We start from the raw sequence: 16,501 nt of genomic DNA on the forward strand, positions 1-16,501 counted from the left end.
AGATTAAGCTCCATATATCATCCTGTGTTGAGTCTCATGACCAGTTTGGATGGTTGTTATCCTAGAAGCCAGTACGAATGTTCTTTCTCATTATATTAAATGTCATTTACAGGCTGAAATCATACTTGGGGATGAGTTTATGAATGGATACAACTGCAGTCCTCCCTCCCAAACCTGGCCCTGCCCTAGAGGCATATTAATATCTCAGTGGATGAGAAGCATAGTAGCCTTGCAGTACCATTTGACTTTTTCCATGAATAACAAACTTATTTTTATAAAAATTAACATTTGAAAAGTTTTTTAAAGCATAGACCGGGGCCAGGGTTGCAGGTATATGTAAGGGGACTGGGGTGAGTTTTCCCTGCCAAGCCTTCAAGGTTGTGTCTTTATTTCCCACCTTGCTAGTTATCTCTCAGCATTCAGTATTTATGCAAAGGTGATGTTATATGCATGAATATTGCTAAAGGTTGGGAGAACATAACGATCGGGTTTAAGACATTTAACCACACACAGTTCCCCCATTTTTTCTATCGGGTCATCTGGGGTACACAGAATTGATGAGTCATTAAATGTCTTCGACTTACACATTTTGTCTTACTTTCTGGACCTAGACTCATTTCTAGTAAGTTTATACAAGAAACTTCTGTGAATTGGCAGCAACACTCCTCACTTGAAACCCTTTCATCCATGGGTGTCTTGTGACAGGAGGTAGACACCGTAAACTGAGGCGCAGATCGCTGAACCAAAATACAGGGATGCTGAGGCCCAGAATGAGAAGAAGAGGAACAGGACCCAGGAAGAGAATTCTCTGCTAATCAAAAAGAAAAAAAGTTTTCCATCTAAATGAAATATGGTGGGATGGAGAAATGACTACCTGTTTTTCGTGAGAAATGCATCAAACCTTACCACTGCAAACTTCAGTGGGTTTTGTTTGTTAAATATTTAGGCCAAGAGGAATTGTTGATAATGAGAGACAAAGGTTTGAAAAGGAAAACAATCATTGGGCTCGTATTTAATCACTTTGTATTTTCTCAGACTTCAGTCATGTCATTATCTGGCTGCAGTGCTCACAGAACTCAATTAGGGGAGTTCAGGCAGCAATGGGAATAGGAGGCCAAAATGAAAGGGTAACAATTTAAATGGATCACTGGCAGATGCCTTGTGTGGATGGAGATGAAGCCATTTAAGGACCTAATTGCAGAAGAAGCTCTTGACATTGATCATTTGTGAAAAGGAGCTTTTTTTTTCTTACATACATGGTTTTGTACACTTAGGTCTGCAGACCTTCAGCACTGGTACGTCCGATCATCAGCTTGTGGAATTCCTAACACCAAGCCACTTTGAAAGAGCAGACAAGGTTATTAACTTAGGCAGGAAATGAAAATTTGGCCTTAATATACATGTGAAATTGAATTGTCTGTAGCACAAAGCTTTGGAGATTACCCATGCAAAATGAGAAAACTATCTAAATTTAAAATTGTCCTCAGTACAGTGAAAAGTAATTTTGCAGACTGCATTTTTACTGCACTGAAATCCATGAAGAGATTGGCTCTATTAATTTAGATTTAAACAGAGGCTCTGTATCTTCTAAAAATGGTAAATGAGATGGAAAATGTACTTTAAGGGGAGAAATGAGTTTCTGGAAATGCTGCAGGCAGGTAGGTTCCCTACTCCACATCTTTGAGTCTGCCCTGAGACCAATCGGCTTCAGAGGGAAGGCTCTATCTACTGTGACAGGCATTCAGACAACACCTCAAATATATATATATATATATATATATATATATATATATATATATATATATATATATAGCAGGCTTCTCTTGAAGAATAAGAAGCAAATCGAGGAAGGCCCAAAGCAAAAGTCATTGGCAGTTTTTACAGTATAATTTCTCAAGTAGCAGAGTCCTTGACAGAGAAAAGAAATTAAGGAGGAATTGAATTTATTTTCTCAGATCTCAAATAACTTAGTAGTTGTTTTATAATCCCTGCCTGGAACGATACTGAAGTAGGGAATTTGGTTACTGTCCCTACCTTCTCATTCACAAAATTACCTTCCCATAGAAAGAGAAATTGAATTTTTCACTCCCTAGTCTTTGAATTTCTGTAGCTCGCAAGGACAAGTATTACTTGTTTACTTATTGATTAAGTAAATGATTATATGTTAAATAAAGAAGTGACTATTAGAAATATAGTTTTGATAACCTGCCATTTAACCATCAAGAAGAATACATTTACACACAGTAGAGTGCAACAAGGGTTAATAATAAACTTAGGTTAGAGTTCAGAGATGGTCTCAGAGTTCCTATTATGTACAGTTGCAATGATGAAGAAACAGAGCAAGTGCCTTCGTCTGGTTCTTAGAGCTGCTGAGTCTAGAACTAAGGTCATCTAAACTTCCGGAGAGTTTACTTATATATGTGTTATGGCTTATCGACAATCAACACTGCTGAGTTGGCAGCAAACCAAAATAAAACAGTGGCCCATTCTTCATCGTTACATTATTCTCTTTTTGCCTTTCAGGTATCTCTGTGCTTTACTTACATCTCTATGATGTGTTCGGGGACCCTGCTTACCTACAGATGGCACATGGCTATGTAAAGCAAGGTCTGAACAGTTTGACCAAGCGTTCCATCACCTTCCTGTGTGGGGACGCGGGCCCCCTGGCGGTGGGCGCTGTGGTGTATCACAAGATGAACAATGAGAAGCAGGCGGAAGACTGCATCACCCGGTAATCATATTTCTTTTTGAGGATTATGATCTAGATGTCATAATGGATTCTGTATGTGTTAGCACAAGAACATTTTAGTGAAGGTACTTTTCTTCCAGCAGTAAATCTTACTACTGTCATTTGATCACACATAATCCCGATTTAGTTAAGGAACAACCATTATAGTTCCTATTTTATTGTAAGATGTAATGACACTGACACACACCAGATCAAACATTAGTTTAATAACAAAAATGAGATCAAAAGTTTGATCATGTGATTACTAACATAAGGTGCTGTCCAAGATCAATAATCCAAAAAATGTGCTTCACTTCACTTCCTTTCGTGGGCTGGGGGAGGCCTCCTAACGGATGACAGACTGATTCAAAATTGTTTTTCGTAGGAGCAAATACCATGCAAATCCGGATTCTTATTTTTAATGTAGAGCAGGGCAGCTCACTAGAAGCTTGTGAATTATGAAGAATTACTAAACTGTGGTACTAATAAACTACAATTATTGTTTGACTAGAGCTTATTGAGCACAAATTCTATCAAGAAGTCTGGCTCCATGCAATACTGCAAGCAGTGCTGTTAGGCTCTGCTGAACATATTAACACACAGGAAGTTGCAATTCCAGCAAAGGTTTTTGGTTTTGTTTTGTTGTTTAATAGACTTTACTTTTTTTTTTTTTTTTTTTTTTTCATTTCATTTATTACTGGAGAGAGCATAGTGGGAGAGAGGGACAGAGGAAGGGGGAGAAAGAGAATCCTAAGCAGGCTCCACGCTCAGCACGGAGCCCAACGCAGAGCTCAATCCCATGATCCTGGGATCTTGACCTGAACCGAAATCAAGTCACATGATCAACTGACTGAGCCACCCAAGCGTCCCTAGACTTTACTTTTTAGAGCAATTTTCCATTCACAGAAAACTTGAGAGGAAGGTACAGAGATTTCCCATATACGTGCTATCCCCACACCTGCATAATCTCCCCATTATCAACATTCCCCACCAGAGGGGCGCACTTGTTACAGTGGATGAACCTATGCTGACACACCATGATCATCCAAGCCCATAATTTACATTAGTTACATTAGTTACCTTTTGGTGTGGTGCAGTCGGTGGGTTGGGACAAATGTGTAATGACGTGTATCCATCATCATACTATCATAGAGAGTAGTTTCACCGCCCTAAGAATCCTCTGTGCCCTGCTTATCAATCCCTCTTCTCTCCTCCCTAACCCCAGAAACTACTCATCATTTTACTGTCTTCTTGGTTTTGTCTTTTCCAGAATGTCATAGTTGGAATCATACAGTATGTTGCCTTTTCCAATTGGCTTCTTTCACTTAGTAATATGTATTTAAGGTTCTCTCATGTCTTTTCATGGCATGACAGCTCATTTCTTTTTAGTGCTAAATTACAGTCCATTGTCTGGATGTACCAGAGTTTATCCATTACCCTACTGAAGGACATCTTGGTTGCTTTCAAGTTTTGGAAATTATGAATAAAGCTAATGTAAATGTCTATGTGCAATTGTTTGTGTGGACGTAACCTTATAGCTCCTTTGGGTAAATATCAAGGAGCGCAATTGCTGGGTCATATTATAAGGGTAGGTTTAATTTTGTAAGAATTTCCAAACTATCTTCCAAAGTGGCTGTACCATTTTGCATTCCCATCAGCAATGAGTGAAAGTTCCTATTGCTGCGCATCCTGCCAGTGTTCCAGATTTTGGCCACTCTAATAGATGTGTCGTGGTATCTCCTTGCTTCTTGCTTGTTTTAGTATTTATTCTTAATGTTTATTTACTTTTTGAGAGAGTGAGAGAGCACAAGCTGGGGAGGGGCACAGGGAGAGGGACAGAGGATCCGAAGCAGGCTCTGTGCTGACAGCAGTGAGCCTAATGTGGGGCTCAAACTCACGAACTGTGAGATCATGACCTGAGCCGAAGTCAGACGCTTAACCGACGGAGCTACCCAGGCGCCCCGTCCTTATTTTAATTTGCATTTCCCTGACATACAATATGGAGCATCTTTTTATATACTTATTTGCCATCTGTATTTCTTCTTTGGTGAAGTGTCTGTTAAGGTCTTTAGTGCATTTTTTAATTGGGTCCAGCAACATTTTAATCAGTGATTGCCCCCAGTTTGACCATGGTTTTTGATTCCCACTACTCTTTCTTATAAATTACTGTTGGAATGGCATTATCATCACCGATTTCGTTGGTGGAGGATCTTTGGTTAACTTTACACTGTGCAGTGGTGTGTATTTCATTAACAGGCTTTGACCTAAAATTCTAATAACTACAGGTTTTTCCCCCCTCAAAACTTTATTATGAAAAATTTCAAACATGCAGAAATGTTGAAAGAATAGTGAATACCTGTATATCTACCCACATAACTTCTAGCATTCACATTCACATTTTACCGTACTTGCTTTATCACAGATCTAATCCATCAATCTATTCCTCTATCCACTATTAATCCTTTTGTGGGGGGGCGGGGGATGTATTTCAGAGTAAATTGCAGACATCGGTATCCTTCCTTCTAAATACTAAAGCATATATATCATTTACTTGGGTTCAATACCTGTTTAGTTTTCTTCTTTTGACATAAAGTTTACACACAGTGACCTGCCCAAGTTTGATTGATATTTGTTGAGTTTTGGCAAATGCATATACCATCTAGATTTGCAACACAGAAACTACGTTTCTGGGTTTTTTTAGCCACACATCTGCTTTATAGACTCCGAAGGGAGTCTCATTCAGTGAATCATTCTTAAGTATCATAAAAATAAGCTGTAGTGGTCCCAGTATTTTATACGTAATGCCAGCCTTTCTCAAAACATGTACAACCAGATAGTAATTGTTTGTTATGTGAAACATGAGAATAAGATTTATGTATTCAGACTGGGTACATGCTAATTAAACAAAGTTAAATATGCACCTTTACTGGCTGCTCAGAGCCTTCAGTAGCTTTTATGCGCGGGGGAAACTCGTGACCGTAGGGAGTGGAATTTGCCAAACTTGTCAAGTAGACAGCCCCTTTTCTCAGGACATTTCAGGGCCTACTGTTCTAAGAAACACTCTTTGGGGGAATAGTACCATATATTAATACTGGTTTATTATAAAATACTCTTAACGGTAAACCAAAATTTCTTTTTTTTGACACCTTGATAATAAAGGTGTTTTTGTTATTTACATCTTTTTAAAAACGTTATCAACATTTCGATAATAATTATAGCCAATAGATTTGTTAAGATGAAACATATAGAATGTGGATATATGGTAGGAAAATAAGCTACTCGTGGCCACAGTTTTGATTTTTCATTTCTAGAGTTCATGGTACAACAAGGGAAAAAAAAGAGGAATTATTTATAAATTGCTTTCACATTTCTTCCCTTTTAAGGGAAAAATCTGTAAGTCTTCTCAATTCAATTGAAATAATTTGATGTCATTAGATATTAAACCTACTGGTTTGTTTCATTTTTTACTGACCCTTCTTCTTCACATCACATAGCCCTTTGGAAATGGCAGAGTTCTGTGTGTGGCACCTCACATCCCATTTCAGCTTACCTTTCCTGGTTTTTCTTAATATGATGGTCTTTCAGAATCATCATTTTGAGTTATAGAGACAAAGGAGTCAATGTTTCCCTAAGATAGGGATTCTTAACTTTGGGGCCCTGAGAATCTTAGGGCTTCCACAGGTCTGTAGAAAACCCCAAATTGTAGTCAGCATGGAGAGAACACTTAACACTTTTCTCAGACGGGTCTATAACTCCCTAAAAAGGAGTGTGTGTCTTTGTGTCTGTGTCCATGTTCAAATGTCCTGCTGTTAGTGGAGGCAGGTGGCAAGGAAAAGGATAAATAGCACAATTTTTTCCCTTCTGTTTGATTTGTACTGTGTTCATTTTCACCCTTCCTTCCACACACAGTTGGTGCCACCGTGCAGAGAGAGCACTGCCTACTGACTGTTCCTACTGACTGTTCAGTGACTGATGTGATATACAAAGTGTTTTGGGGCCAAGACTTAGAATAATGAATTTGGGCTTTCTGGTCAGAAAGTATCCACTCTCTCTTTTGTAGTGTGATGAGTAAGAAAAGGACTCCTTTTTAAAAAGTTACAATCCTTTAGATGATATAAGGTAAAAACTCTCCCCAGTAACACTCTCGGGAAATAGGAGTGGAACAGAACTATCCTGGTTTTATATGTCCTTATTCTTCCTTCAGTGACATTTCAGTACCATGTCTCTTCTGAAGATCGGTTGCTATTAATATCAACATAGCAAAACAAATGGAGCTGCAATGATGTGCTTCTGGTTTTGAGTTTTTGAAAACACACAAAATAACCTTTATGACTATAAATGCTATCATTTCTTCACTTTATCTTGAGAATGTAGCTTGTAAAACATGCAGTTAAAAATGCTACCTTTAGTAATCATCAGAACCAGCTAATGAGTTTTAAGGATTTGAATTCAAATCCAGAAAAAAAAAAAGGAATACTTCCTTTCTTACCCTAAAGTCTGAAGTATTATTTTAAGGAGATACTCTGAGCAATACTTCATCTTCAAACATTTGAAAGGATTTTGCTATCTACTTTAAACTTCCAAAATGCAAATGCGTTTGGCTGCAAAATAATTGGAATGCTGATTATGTATCGCCACCTAGTGGTAATATAATCCATAACATTGGCCTGTAAAGGAAACGTGGTTCAAACACATTTAGGTGAGAACATCATTGGAGTTAATGCAATAATTGTTCTGAGTAACTTCCATAGAGCAGTATTTGTTTAAAAAATTCACAGTAATTTTCCTTTTTTGAATAATTCAATTTCCTTTATAATAGCAGACCAAAAATGCTTTTTCATATCTAAATTCAATACAATTTAATATGCTTACATTAAAACTTGGTAATAAATTTTTAAATCAAACCTCTGAAGTATTCCTTCTGTTTACTACAACAGTTGAGTTTTTATCCACTAAAAATATTTTATTTTGTTAAGATCTCAACATTACTGAGTTACCAGTTCTGGCATGAGAATAAAATAGAATTTTTTTAATAAATGTTCTTAAGTTCTTTAAAAATATTAGGGGTGTGTCTGTGTATGATACTGAAGTAGAAAAAAAAAATGGCCCATAATTCTACCAACCCAGACAGGCCTGCTGACATTGGGGAAAATCTTAAGAAACAACAAGAAAATTGAAAGTGACCTTTGCCCACCATGTCCCTATTCCTAAGATAACCACTGTTCCACTGCGAGTTTAATGCCTATACATATAGAAGAAAAAACATACATGAGCCAGCATTTGCATGTTTAACCAATCTGATGAGATGCCTCCATTTGTTGAGGTATAATATAACCGACAAGGTATAATAGAACTGTCGGTAACTGCAACCCGCCGTGCTTTTTCACACCCCTCTTTCCTGACCAGGAGTGAGTTCTCTTAAGGACACTTTTATAACTTTTACTCAGTCTATTTCATAATTGTTAGCCCCTCCCAGTCACTAAAAGCATCTCATTCTGGTTATTAAGACGTGGCTTTTTAATTTTAAATTGTGAGTGTTCCTCTCCCCCGACCACAGCCTTATGGAAGTGGAGTGGGGAGGGCTGGGCTAAAGGAATTGTCTGTTCTGCCACAAGTACCTTCCCTATGGAGCCAGGACACTCTTCATTATACCCATTGGTTATAGACGTGGCAGCACTCGTTAGGTTTTTGTTTGTTTGTTTTTGTTGTTTGTAGATATTGGTGGTCTCCAGAGATTAGCAGTAGGAGCTGTATCCCCCCTCAGCTGTAACCTTAACACTAAGTACGTTAAAATGAGAGCACGAGCAGTGAACCAAGTCCTACCAAATAAAGAAACCAAGTGTACAAACACTGATTAGGAAGTAAGACACATGCACATACACACAGGTAGTCTCCTGCCCTGTTCTTGTGACTTAGAGAAAACCACGTTTGTCCCCAGACAATCTTATTAGGTCTTCTTGATCAAACAGTAGTAGAGCCAGTACCATCTTCCACACCTTCCACCTGTCTTCACCATTCATCCCACCAACAAAAAAACCGTCTTTAACATTCTTTACCTCACTTATCGGCAAATCCTCTGGTGTAGATTTTGGTAAACTTATTTCAAGTGCCGACTGCCTCTGAATGGTGATTCCTGATAAGAGTCGTTCAAGTATAGCCAGGCACCCCAGGGGTGTGATTCTGGATACTTCAAATGTTTATTATAGTGTTTATATTAAATAGTGCTTATTAATTAAAGCATATATTAAATATGCTAAAAATTAAAGCATATATTAAATATGCTTATAATTCCCGATATATAAAGTTAGATGAGATACTTGCACAGGCACTGTTTATACTTAACTACTTTGAAAGTAAATTTCTACACAGACAACAAGAGAATTTTACAAACAAATAATGGCTTTGTCCTCAGGCAGTGCGGTCAGTGTCATCTGCTACCTGAGGACAAAGCCATTATTATTTGGTAGGGCCGATGTCCTCTCATTACTGCTCTTTTCCTGAAATTCCCTGGCTCTTCCCTCTTACTTTTCCAGTAGACTGATATTTTGTCAAGTTTCACCAAAAATTATATTGTTTTAATAACTGAAAACACATTGACTATATAGGGTAATTTAGGGGTAATTGAGATGTACTTTCAAAATTTCATGTGATAAAAATCCAAAAGAGCAAAGACATTTTCCCTACTTATCCTATTTGCTTTCCACACCCTCCCCACCACCCCCCTACGAAAGGCAGAAAGGTTCATTCTCTGAGTTCAGACTACAAATATGGTTGCTTTCCTGAGCTCCTTTCCTTGCGAACCCCACCTAGTTCCTGGTTCCCTGGGGCTTCCCTTTTTGGTCCTCTGGAAAGAAATCCACTCTGCCAAGTATTCCCACGACTGCAGCTGAATCTGGGGCTAAATGCTGGCAACGTGAGAAAGGAGTGAAACAGTAGAGGCTTACCCCACCCTCCTGGGACCACAGCTCCTCCAGTCTGTGAGGAAGGGTCCCTCCCTCAGAGACCTGGCTTCCATGGGCTCCTGTTGCCTTCGTTTCTGCCAACCCTGTGAGACTGCTTGCGGCCCGGGGTGTGAGTAAACAGAGGGAAGAAGAGAGAAAATAAAGAAAACTGAGAGGCTTTACTCACTGTCTCTGATGTCAGGCATGCCCTTTCCCATTGTTTCTTGAGACAGAACTCAAGGGTTTCTTCCGGGACTCTCTTTCAGCCCTTGGGGCTCACTTCCAGGTTTGGGACTATTCTGAATTCAGGCCAGGGGAATACCGTAGATGAAAATACGGTAAACTCACCACTGGTTTGGTAGTACTTCAAATTCTGGTCCTCCCCACTCTGCCTGCTGCTGTTTACTGTTTGGAGTCCTCAAAGAGCCGCTCTGCGCATTCTCTCCAGGTCTTGGAGCTGCGTTTACCAGGAGAGGCAGGCTGGAGTGTGCTTACTCCGTCTTACATGGAGCCAAAACCAGAAACAACTTTTTGTGGCAAGCCACGCTGAGTCTATCAGTAGGGAATCAATATCTTATAATATATCCCTTCAGTGGGATACTATACAGCTGCGATAAAGAATGAGACTACTCTGGATGTGCTGATGTAGAATGTTTGTCAAGATGTATTGATAAATAGCAAGCCACAGAACATTTGGGGAGATATAGATATGCATATTTATGCTTCTATGTGCATAAAATAATTCTAGGACTATCCAAGAATTTGGTAACCGTGGTTGTTTCTGAAAAGAAGGGTGGGACGGCTGGGAGACTGGGAAGACAGGGAGGCTGACTGATGCCTCTGTGCTCTCTCACGTCTTATCGGCTGTGGTACATCAGGCTGTGGTACAGACACTTCACGGAGGCCTGATGACATGTTAAGAAATGAACTAAGGAAGGAGGTAAGTAACTGGGGTGTAGCAGGCTTTTCATTCAGTGCAAGTAGATTTCATCCTTTGAATTTGTTTCTCATTTCTATTGTGAACTGAAGAAAAATTTAGTCAAGGGATAATTTTTGAACCTGGACTACCCTTTGTGGTCTGGCTCAGCGCACTTAATGGGTAATAATATATAACAATTTATAATATAAACCTATGAAAATGTTTAGTTTATATATTAATTATATTTAAAATGTTTAAAAATAACTGTAATAGTAAATTAATATATAATATTTCTATGCATATATTTATGTGTATGTATTTTTGAATGTCCCAGTTTAAGTATATACCATTATCTGATCCCTTTCAAGTTATCTTAGGCATGTATTTTTATTCCCAGGCTAATTCATCTAAATAAGATTGATCCCCATGCTCCAAATGAAATTCTCTATGGACGAATGGGCTACATTTACGCTCTTCTCTTTGTGAATAAGCACTTTGGAGTGGAAAAGATTCCTCAAAGCCATATTCAGCAGGTACCACATTTTTGTGCTTTTTGGAATCTTGTTAGGATCTCAGTTAGGATCCCCTTGTTAGGATGCCTCAACTACTGGTTTTGTTTCTCCGGTTAGCATAGCCCAGGTGGAAAATAGGTGTGTCGGCCTCTAAAGATCAGGCGGGATCAGGGAGCTGACACTGTCCTTCTGAGTGCTGTTGGAAACACAGAGAGTGACTGGGAGTGAGAAGAACAGCCTGCTCCATGTGAGAGTATGGCCCTTCCAAAGATGAGGGCCGGATCTCACCTCCCACGTGCAGGTGTCTCCTTTCATGCCTGAAGGAATTCATGCTTTCCTCGGACAAGTGAATTCTTGTCAGCTCTAGTAAAGAGAGTTCAGGATTTCTGTATCTCTGTCCTTTAGGCAGAACACAGTCACCCCTACTTTCTGCGAGGAAAATTAATCTGTGCCCGTCCATGGCCAAAAGATCACGTTCCATTCACTATGTTCTCCATACCTCTTAGCAGAAAGTTCCACTGGGAAGATTTTTATTCTGGTTCTCTCATTATTGCTATCGGTTTTCTCCCTGTAGGTTTGTGAAACAATCTTAACCTCTGGAGAAAACCTAGCTAAAAAGAGAAACTTCACAGCAAAGACTCCACTGATGTATGAATGGTACCAAGAATATTATGTGGGGGCTGCTCATGGCCTGGCAGGAATTTATTACTACCTGCTGCAGGTAAGAGGGGAAGATGGTGTAACTTGCTAATGCGCCTGCCGATTGGACTGTCCGGGGTGAGGACACCAGCACTGCCCTCGGGTGTTGCACCCTGCCGACTGCTGCATCACTCTCCTTGCAGTTTCCTGGCCTAGACAAACAAGGGCAGTGTTTGCCAAGGTGCATGTGAAAGTGCATGCACAGAAAAGGCACCGCGCTGTGAGATGACATTCAATTTGTAGGTGACCGTCCTTGCCCACCTAGTGCCACTCCTGCAGACTGAAGTGTTCTCCTGTCCTTCAGCATGCAGTGCCTCGTGCTCTGCTCTGCTGTCTCAGCAGATGCCTTGGATTAATATTATTGCATATGATTAGACACAACCCATTGAAACAAATTCCAGAAGTAAGAACAAAATCAATAGAAAACAAATGACCATATGTTGCCTGAGGTTCACTTAGAGAGCAAAGCCACAGAGCCTTTTTGGCGGATTTTGTGTAACTTACCTGAAAAATAGCTGAATGCGCTGTGCCCAACAGCTCTTTGGATCTAATACTATAGAGGGACGTTAGCCAAAGTCGAAAAGACTAAGGCCAAATAAAATTTACTGCAGCAAGCATAACCTGGCAGGGGAGGTCAGAAGAGGACTTCTCATGAAAGCATCCTTTCTGGGGGCTTATTTAGCTCTTTTTAAGGAGAAATTGGCACTCGGGAATAAAAATCCATAGCAAAAGAAAATTGATTTTTAATGGCAGCAAAGGTGCCCCCCTCGCCTTCCCAAAGTACAATGCAGCATAAAGAAAAGTGTTTCATTAATATGTTCAACATGAGTGCTTGGATATACATACTATTAGCTGGTTGAGTAGCCGGCTGCAATAATGCAAAATCAATGTCAGACTTTCCCTCTCCCTATAGCTAAACAATGACAACGAAGCTGAAAAACTCAAGGTTATTATTGCCTTTGAATGCAAAGTCACACTTGGAGTGTTAGTGGCAGTAAGAGACCAACTTTTGTATTTGTTCTGCACTTCTCAATTAAGAGTTTTAGAATGAGGGGTTTTGACAATTCAGACTTAGACTGTTTTTCTGGCATAAGCCTCCACTGGCTCTGTATTTCCAGAAGTAAATATATATTCTTAAGTTTTCAGGAAAAGAGAGTTGTGTTCTGAAGTTTAAAGGTGAGGTAGAGTCCTCCATGTCAGTGACTGGACAGCCTCATGACCTTTCATTGAAGCAGATCATCAGGAGTCATTTTACTGTCCATCTGCCTCCTTTTGGTGGCTATAGTGAGAAACCTGGAAACCTGTGTTCCAAATTTTCCATTGGCAGGTTATTGTCTATTTGAAGTGATTTAATTCTTAATCCAAAAAGTCCATTCCAGTAGGTGCTTATGTATCAACATAAAACAAACTATTATTTGTAGTTCATTTGAGATAAATTCTGCAAATTTAAGGAAAATTCTCCTCTAGCAGTTTAAACTGAGCTTGTACGATATTCCGTGGGTAAAGTGAAATCTGTACATGCCCTGAAGAACTTCGTGCACGGTCAGTACGTGTGCTTCATGCCCCTGCCTGTTCCCTCACCCCACATGCCCACCCACTGCTTGGCAAAGACACTTTGATTTTTTTCTTTGAAAAAGCGAACAATGCAATGAATTAAGGATAGGACCAAAGGAGAAACTAAAAACTTAGATCAAAAATGAGGCTCATATGCCCTATGGCAGTGTGTCCCATCAATCCGTACATCATTGTATCAGAATAATCCTGCATAAATATCAGTCCCAAATCCTCTGCAAAAAGGCTTTAATCTAGAACCTGGATCTAAATTCCAGGTCTTCCAACTTGTTAGCATCCTCCTCTATTGGAAACAGCTACCATTTCTCTAAATGTAATGGTGAAAGTTATGCTTGTGTTGTCTAATGCATCTCTTTGTGGCTTTCAGAGTTTGCTTAAGGTATTAAAACCTTAGGAAAGGTCTCTTGTGTTCCTGCATTGACTTAGGAAAATTATATGTATGTATACAACGATAAATATTGAAAAATAGTATGTATGTAAGATCTCAAGAGTTAACTGATAGCCTAATTTTAGTTTGTTCCAATAGGTTAAAATATATGGAATGGAATCCAAATCTAGTTCCTTGTGGTCATGTTTTCTTTCTGGTTTAAATCTCATCCCTGAGACTTAGGAAGATCTGTTTGCTTCAGCAGAACTAATGATTCCTTTCCTCATTTTTAGCCCAGCCTTCAGGTGAGCCACATGAAGTTACATGGTTTGGTCAAGCCCAGTGTAGACTATGTCTGCCAGCTGAAATTTCCTTCTGGCAATTACCCTCCTTGTGTGGATGATAATCGAGATCTGCTAGTCCATTGGTGTCATGGTTCACCTGGAGTAATCTACATGCTCATCCAGGCCTATAAGGTACTGTGAGTTTTCTCATTTTTGAAATAATTTGGAAAATGTGACATAAAATTCTATAACTTAAAATTATTTTTATGTATAATCTTTAAAGGAGCAGTAGATACATTACTTGTTGGACCTAAGATCATTTTGCTAAATGGATTCTAATCATTCTTACAGTATCCCTCTGTACCAAAGCAGATACTATTTTCCTAGATCGGGAGGCTGCTTCACTGACAGGTAGAATAGTCAAGATGGTAGCAGCAGTAGTAGAGCCAAGAGAAGTATCCCAGAAGTTCGGTTGAAAACAGAACCTTTCTTGTGCATTGCTGGTGGGATTGTAAAACGGTGCAGCTGCCATAGAAGAGAGTTTGGTAGTTCCTCAAAAAATTAAACGTAGAATTAGTATATGATCCAGCAGTTCAACTCCTAGGTTTATATTCCCCAAAATTTAAACACAAAGATTCAAGTAGATATTTGTGCACATATGTTCCACAGCAGCATCATTCACAATTGCCAAAATACAAAATGTGATATCCCGCCCCTACACACTCACTGGAATGTTACTCAGCCATACAAAAGAATAAACTTCTGATCCATACTACAACAGCAGGGACCTTGGAAACATTATGCCAAGTGAAATAAGCCAGATGCTCAAGGACAAATACTCTATGATTCCTTTTATATGATGTGATGGTTAATATGTAATATCTGAACAGGCAAATGCATACAGGAAGAGAATAGAACAGAAGCTAGCAGGGACTGGTGCCCGGTGGGAGGGATGGGGGACGAGGTGCAGGCTCACTTCATGGGCACCAAGTTTGTTTGGGATGATGGAAACGTTTTGGAAATAATAGTGATGATTATACAACATTGTAAATGTAGTTAATGCCACTGAATTATACACTTCAAATGACAAAATTTACAACTTTTATATTTTCTCTTACTTTACCAAATAAAAGAAATGCAAATATCATTTCTTAAAAAAGCATGTGATGGCAGAGCCATAATCAAAGAACAGGGTTTTATTTGAAAGAAAAAGAAAAACAAAATAGAAGTAAACCAAGATATCTATGTCTGTTGGTGCCCAATCAACAAATTACAAATCTGTGGACTATGAATAGGCATTGGTATCTCATACTCTAAGTAAGCATTTAGTACATCAAATTTTACTTTCAGAAAGTTGGATATAATGGAAGAACTTTCTAAACCACCTTATTCTACTTTTCAGAACATTTAGTTTGCAATGAGATATTAAAGCTGTCTACTGAGAATATTTCTTGAGTCTTTGATCAATATATAGGAGGCCACAAAAGATTGGAGAGATGTGTCTGTATTTTTCTGACGTAGTATTTTGTAATCAAATCAGTTTTTATAATCAATTTTATATACAGTTTCTTCCCCATATATAAAGAAACTTCCTAACAGTGAAGGGCATTATTATTAACCAAAGAAGATAGCATGCAGTTCTTTGGAAATTAACTGATGATAATAGCAAGTCACAAGTAAAATCAATGCTACTTCACCACTAACACCTATGTACATAAACACAGAGCGCACACAAAACGCGGATGGCACAGACAAGGTCATGTGCAGTTATTTAAAAGCAAAAAAAAAAAAGCAAAGCTAGTAAGCTTTTATAATTTGTCCCCACCCACACGACACATCTCTCTGGCTCTAAATCCCTTACCCTTTCTTACCAAGCCACCTCTATCTCGCCCCTCTTGCCCTATCTCCCCCCCCTTTCCCATCAGGAAGGAATGTCAATAGACGTTTCTTTTTATATCCCTTGTAATAAAACTTTCCCTTGGCTCTGCAGGTGTTCAGAGAGGAACACTACCTCAATGATGCGTACCAGTGTGCTGACATGATCTGGCAGTATGGGTTGTTGAAGAAGGGGTACGGGCTGTGCCACGGCACCGCTGGGAACGCCTATGCCTTCCTGACACTGTACAACCTCACACAGGACGTGAAGTACCTGTATAGGGCCTGTAAGGTAGGCACCAGAACCACCGGCAAGAAAACACATTCCCCCAGGAGATTGTAGAGAGGGCTCCAGTCAATCTGATTTAATTCATTTACCTTTATAACCACGAGTCTGTAGAACAAATCCAGTTATTTAAGAAAAGCCTTCTAAACCCCTTCAGACAAATACTCTATGTCTGTATAAGGACATACAGACATAGAGTATTTGAATTAGCTTTCTTGTATAAGGACACAGTTCTATTCAACGTTTATGGGGGGAAAAAAAAGAAAGAAATTTTTCTCTGATAACCTTGAAGACAGCGGCTCAGATGGCTCATGACAT

General features: G+C 39.2%; 1 protein-coding gene and 1 long non-coding RNA gene across 7 annotated transcripts in view; one reads left to right on the plus strand and one right to left on the minus strand.

The window, feature by feature from the left end:
• LOC109265129 (uncharacterized) overlaps positions 1 to 16,501 on the minus strand; it is a 177,601-nt gene that overhangs the window by 19,217 nt on the left and 141,883 nt on the right. The gene's annotated exons all lie outside the window — the stretch shown is intronic.
• The window catches only part of LANCL1 (LanC like glutathione S-transferase 1), a 36,982-nt gene that overhangs the window by 16,514 nt on the left and 3,967 nt on the right, over positions 1 to 16,501 (plus strand). For all 3 annotated transcript variants that reach the window (XM_019446116.2, XM_019446114.2, XM_019446117.2), the window contains exons 4-8: positions 2,524 to 2,731; positions 10,986 to 11,121; positions 11,675 to 11,821; positions 14,032 to 14,214; positions 16,013 to 16,189. In XM_019446116.2, the coding sequence (XP_019301661.1) occupies positions 2,524 to 2,731; positions 10,986 to 11,121; positions 11,675 to 11,821; positions 14,032 to 14,214; positions 16,013 to 16,189 (851 nt within the window). The remainder of the gene's footprint in view (positions 1 to 2,523; positions 2,732 to 10,985; positions 11,122 to 11,674; positions 11,822 to 14,031; positions 14,215 to 16,012; positions 16,190 to 16,501) is intronic.

This window comes from Panthera pardus, unplaced genomic scaffold (assembly GCF_024362965.1).
Source record: "Panthera pardus isolate Hobbes unplaced genomic scaffold, ASM2436296v1 HiC_scaffold_10, whole genome shotgun sequence".
NCBI lineage: Eukaryota > Metazoa > Chordata > Mammalia > Carnivora > Felidae > Panthera > Panthera pardus.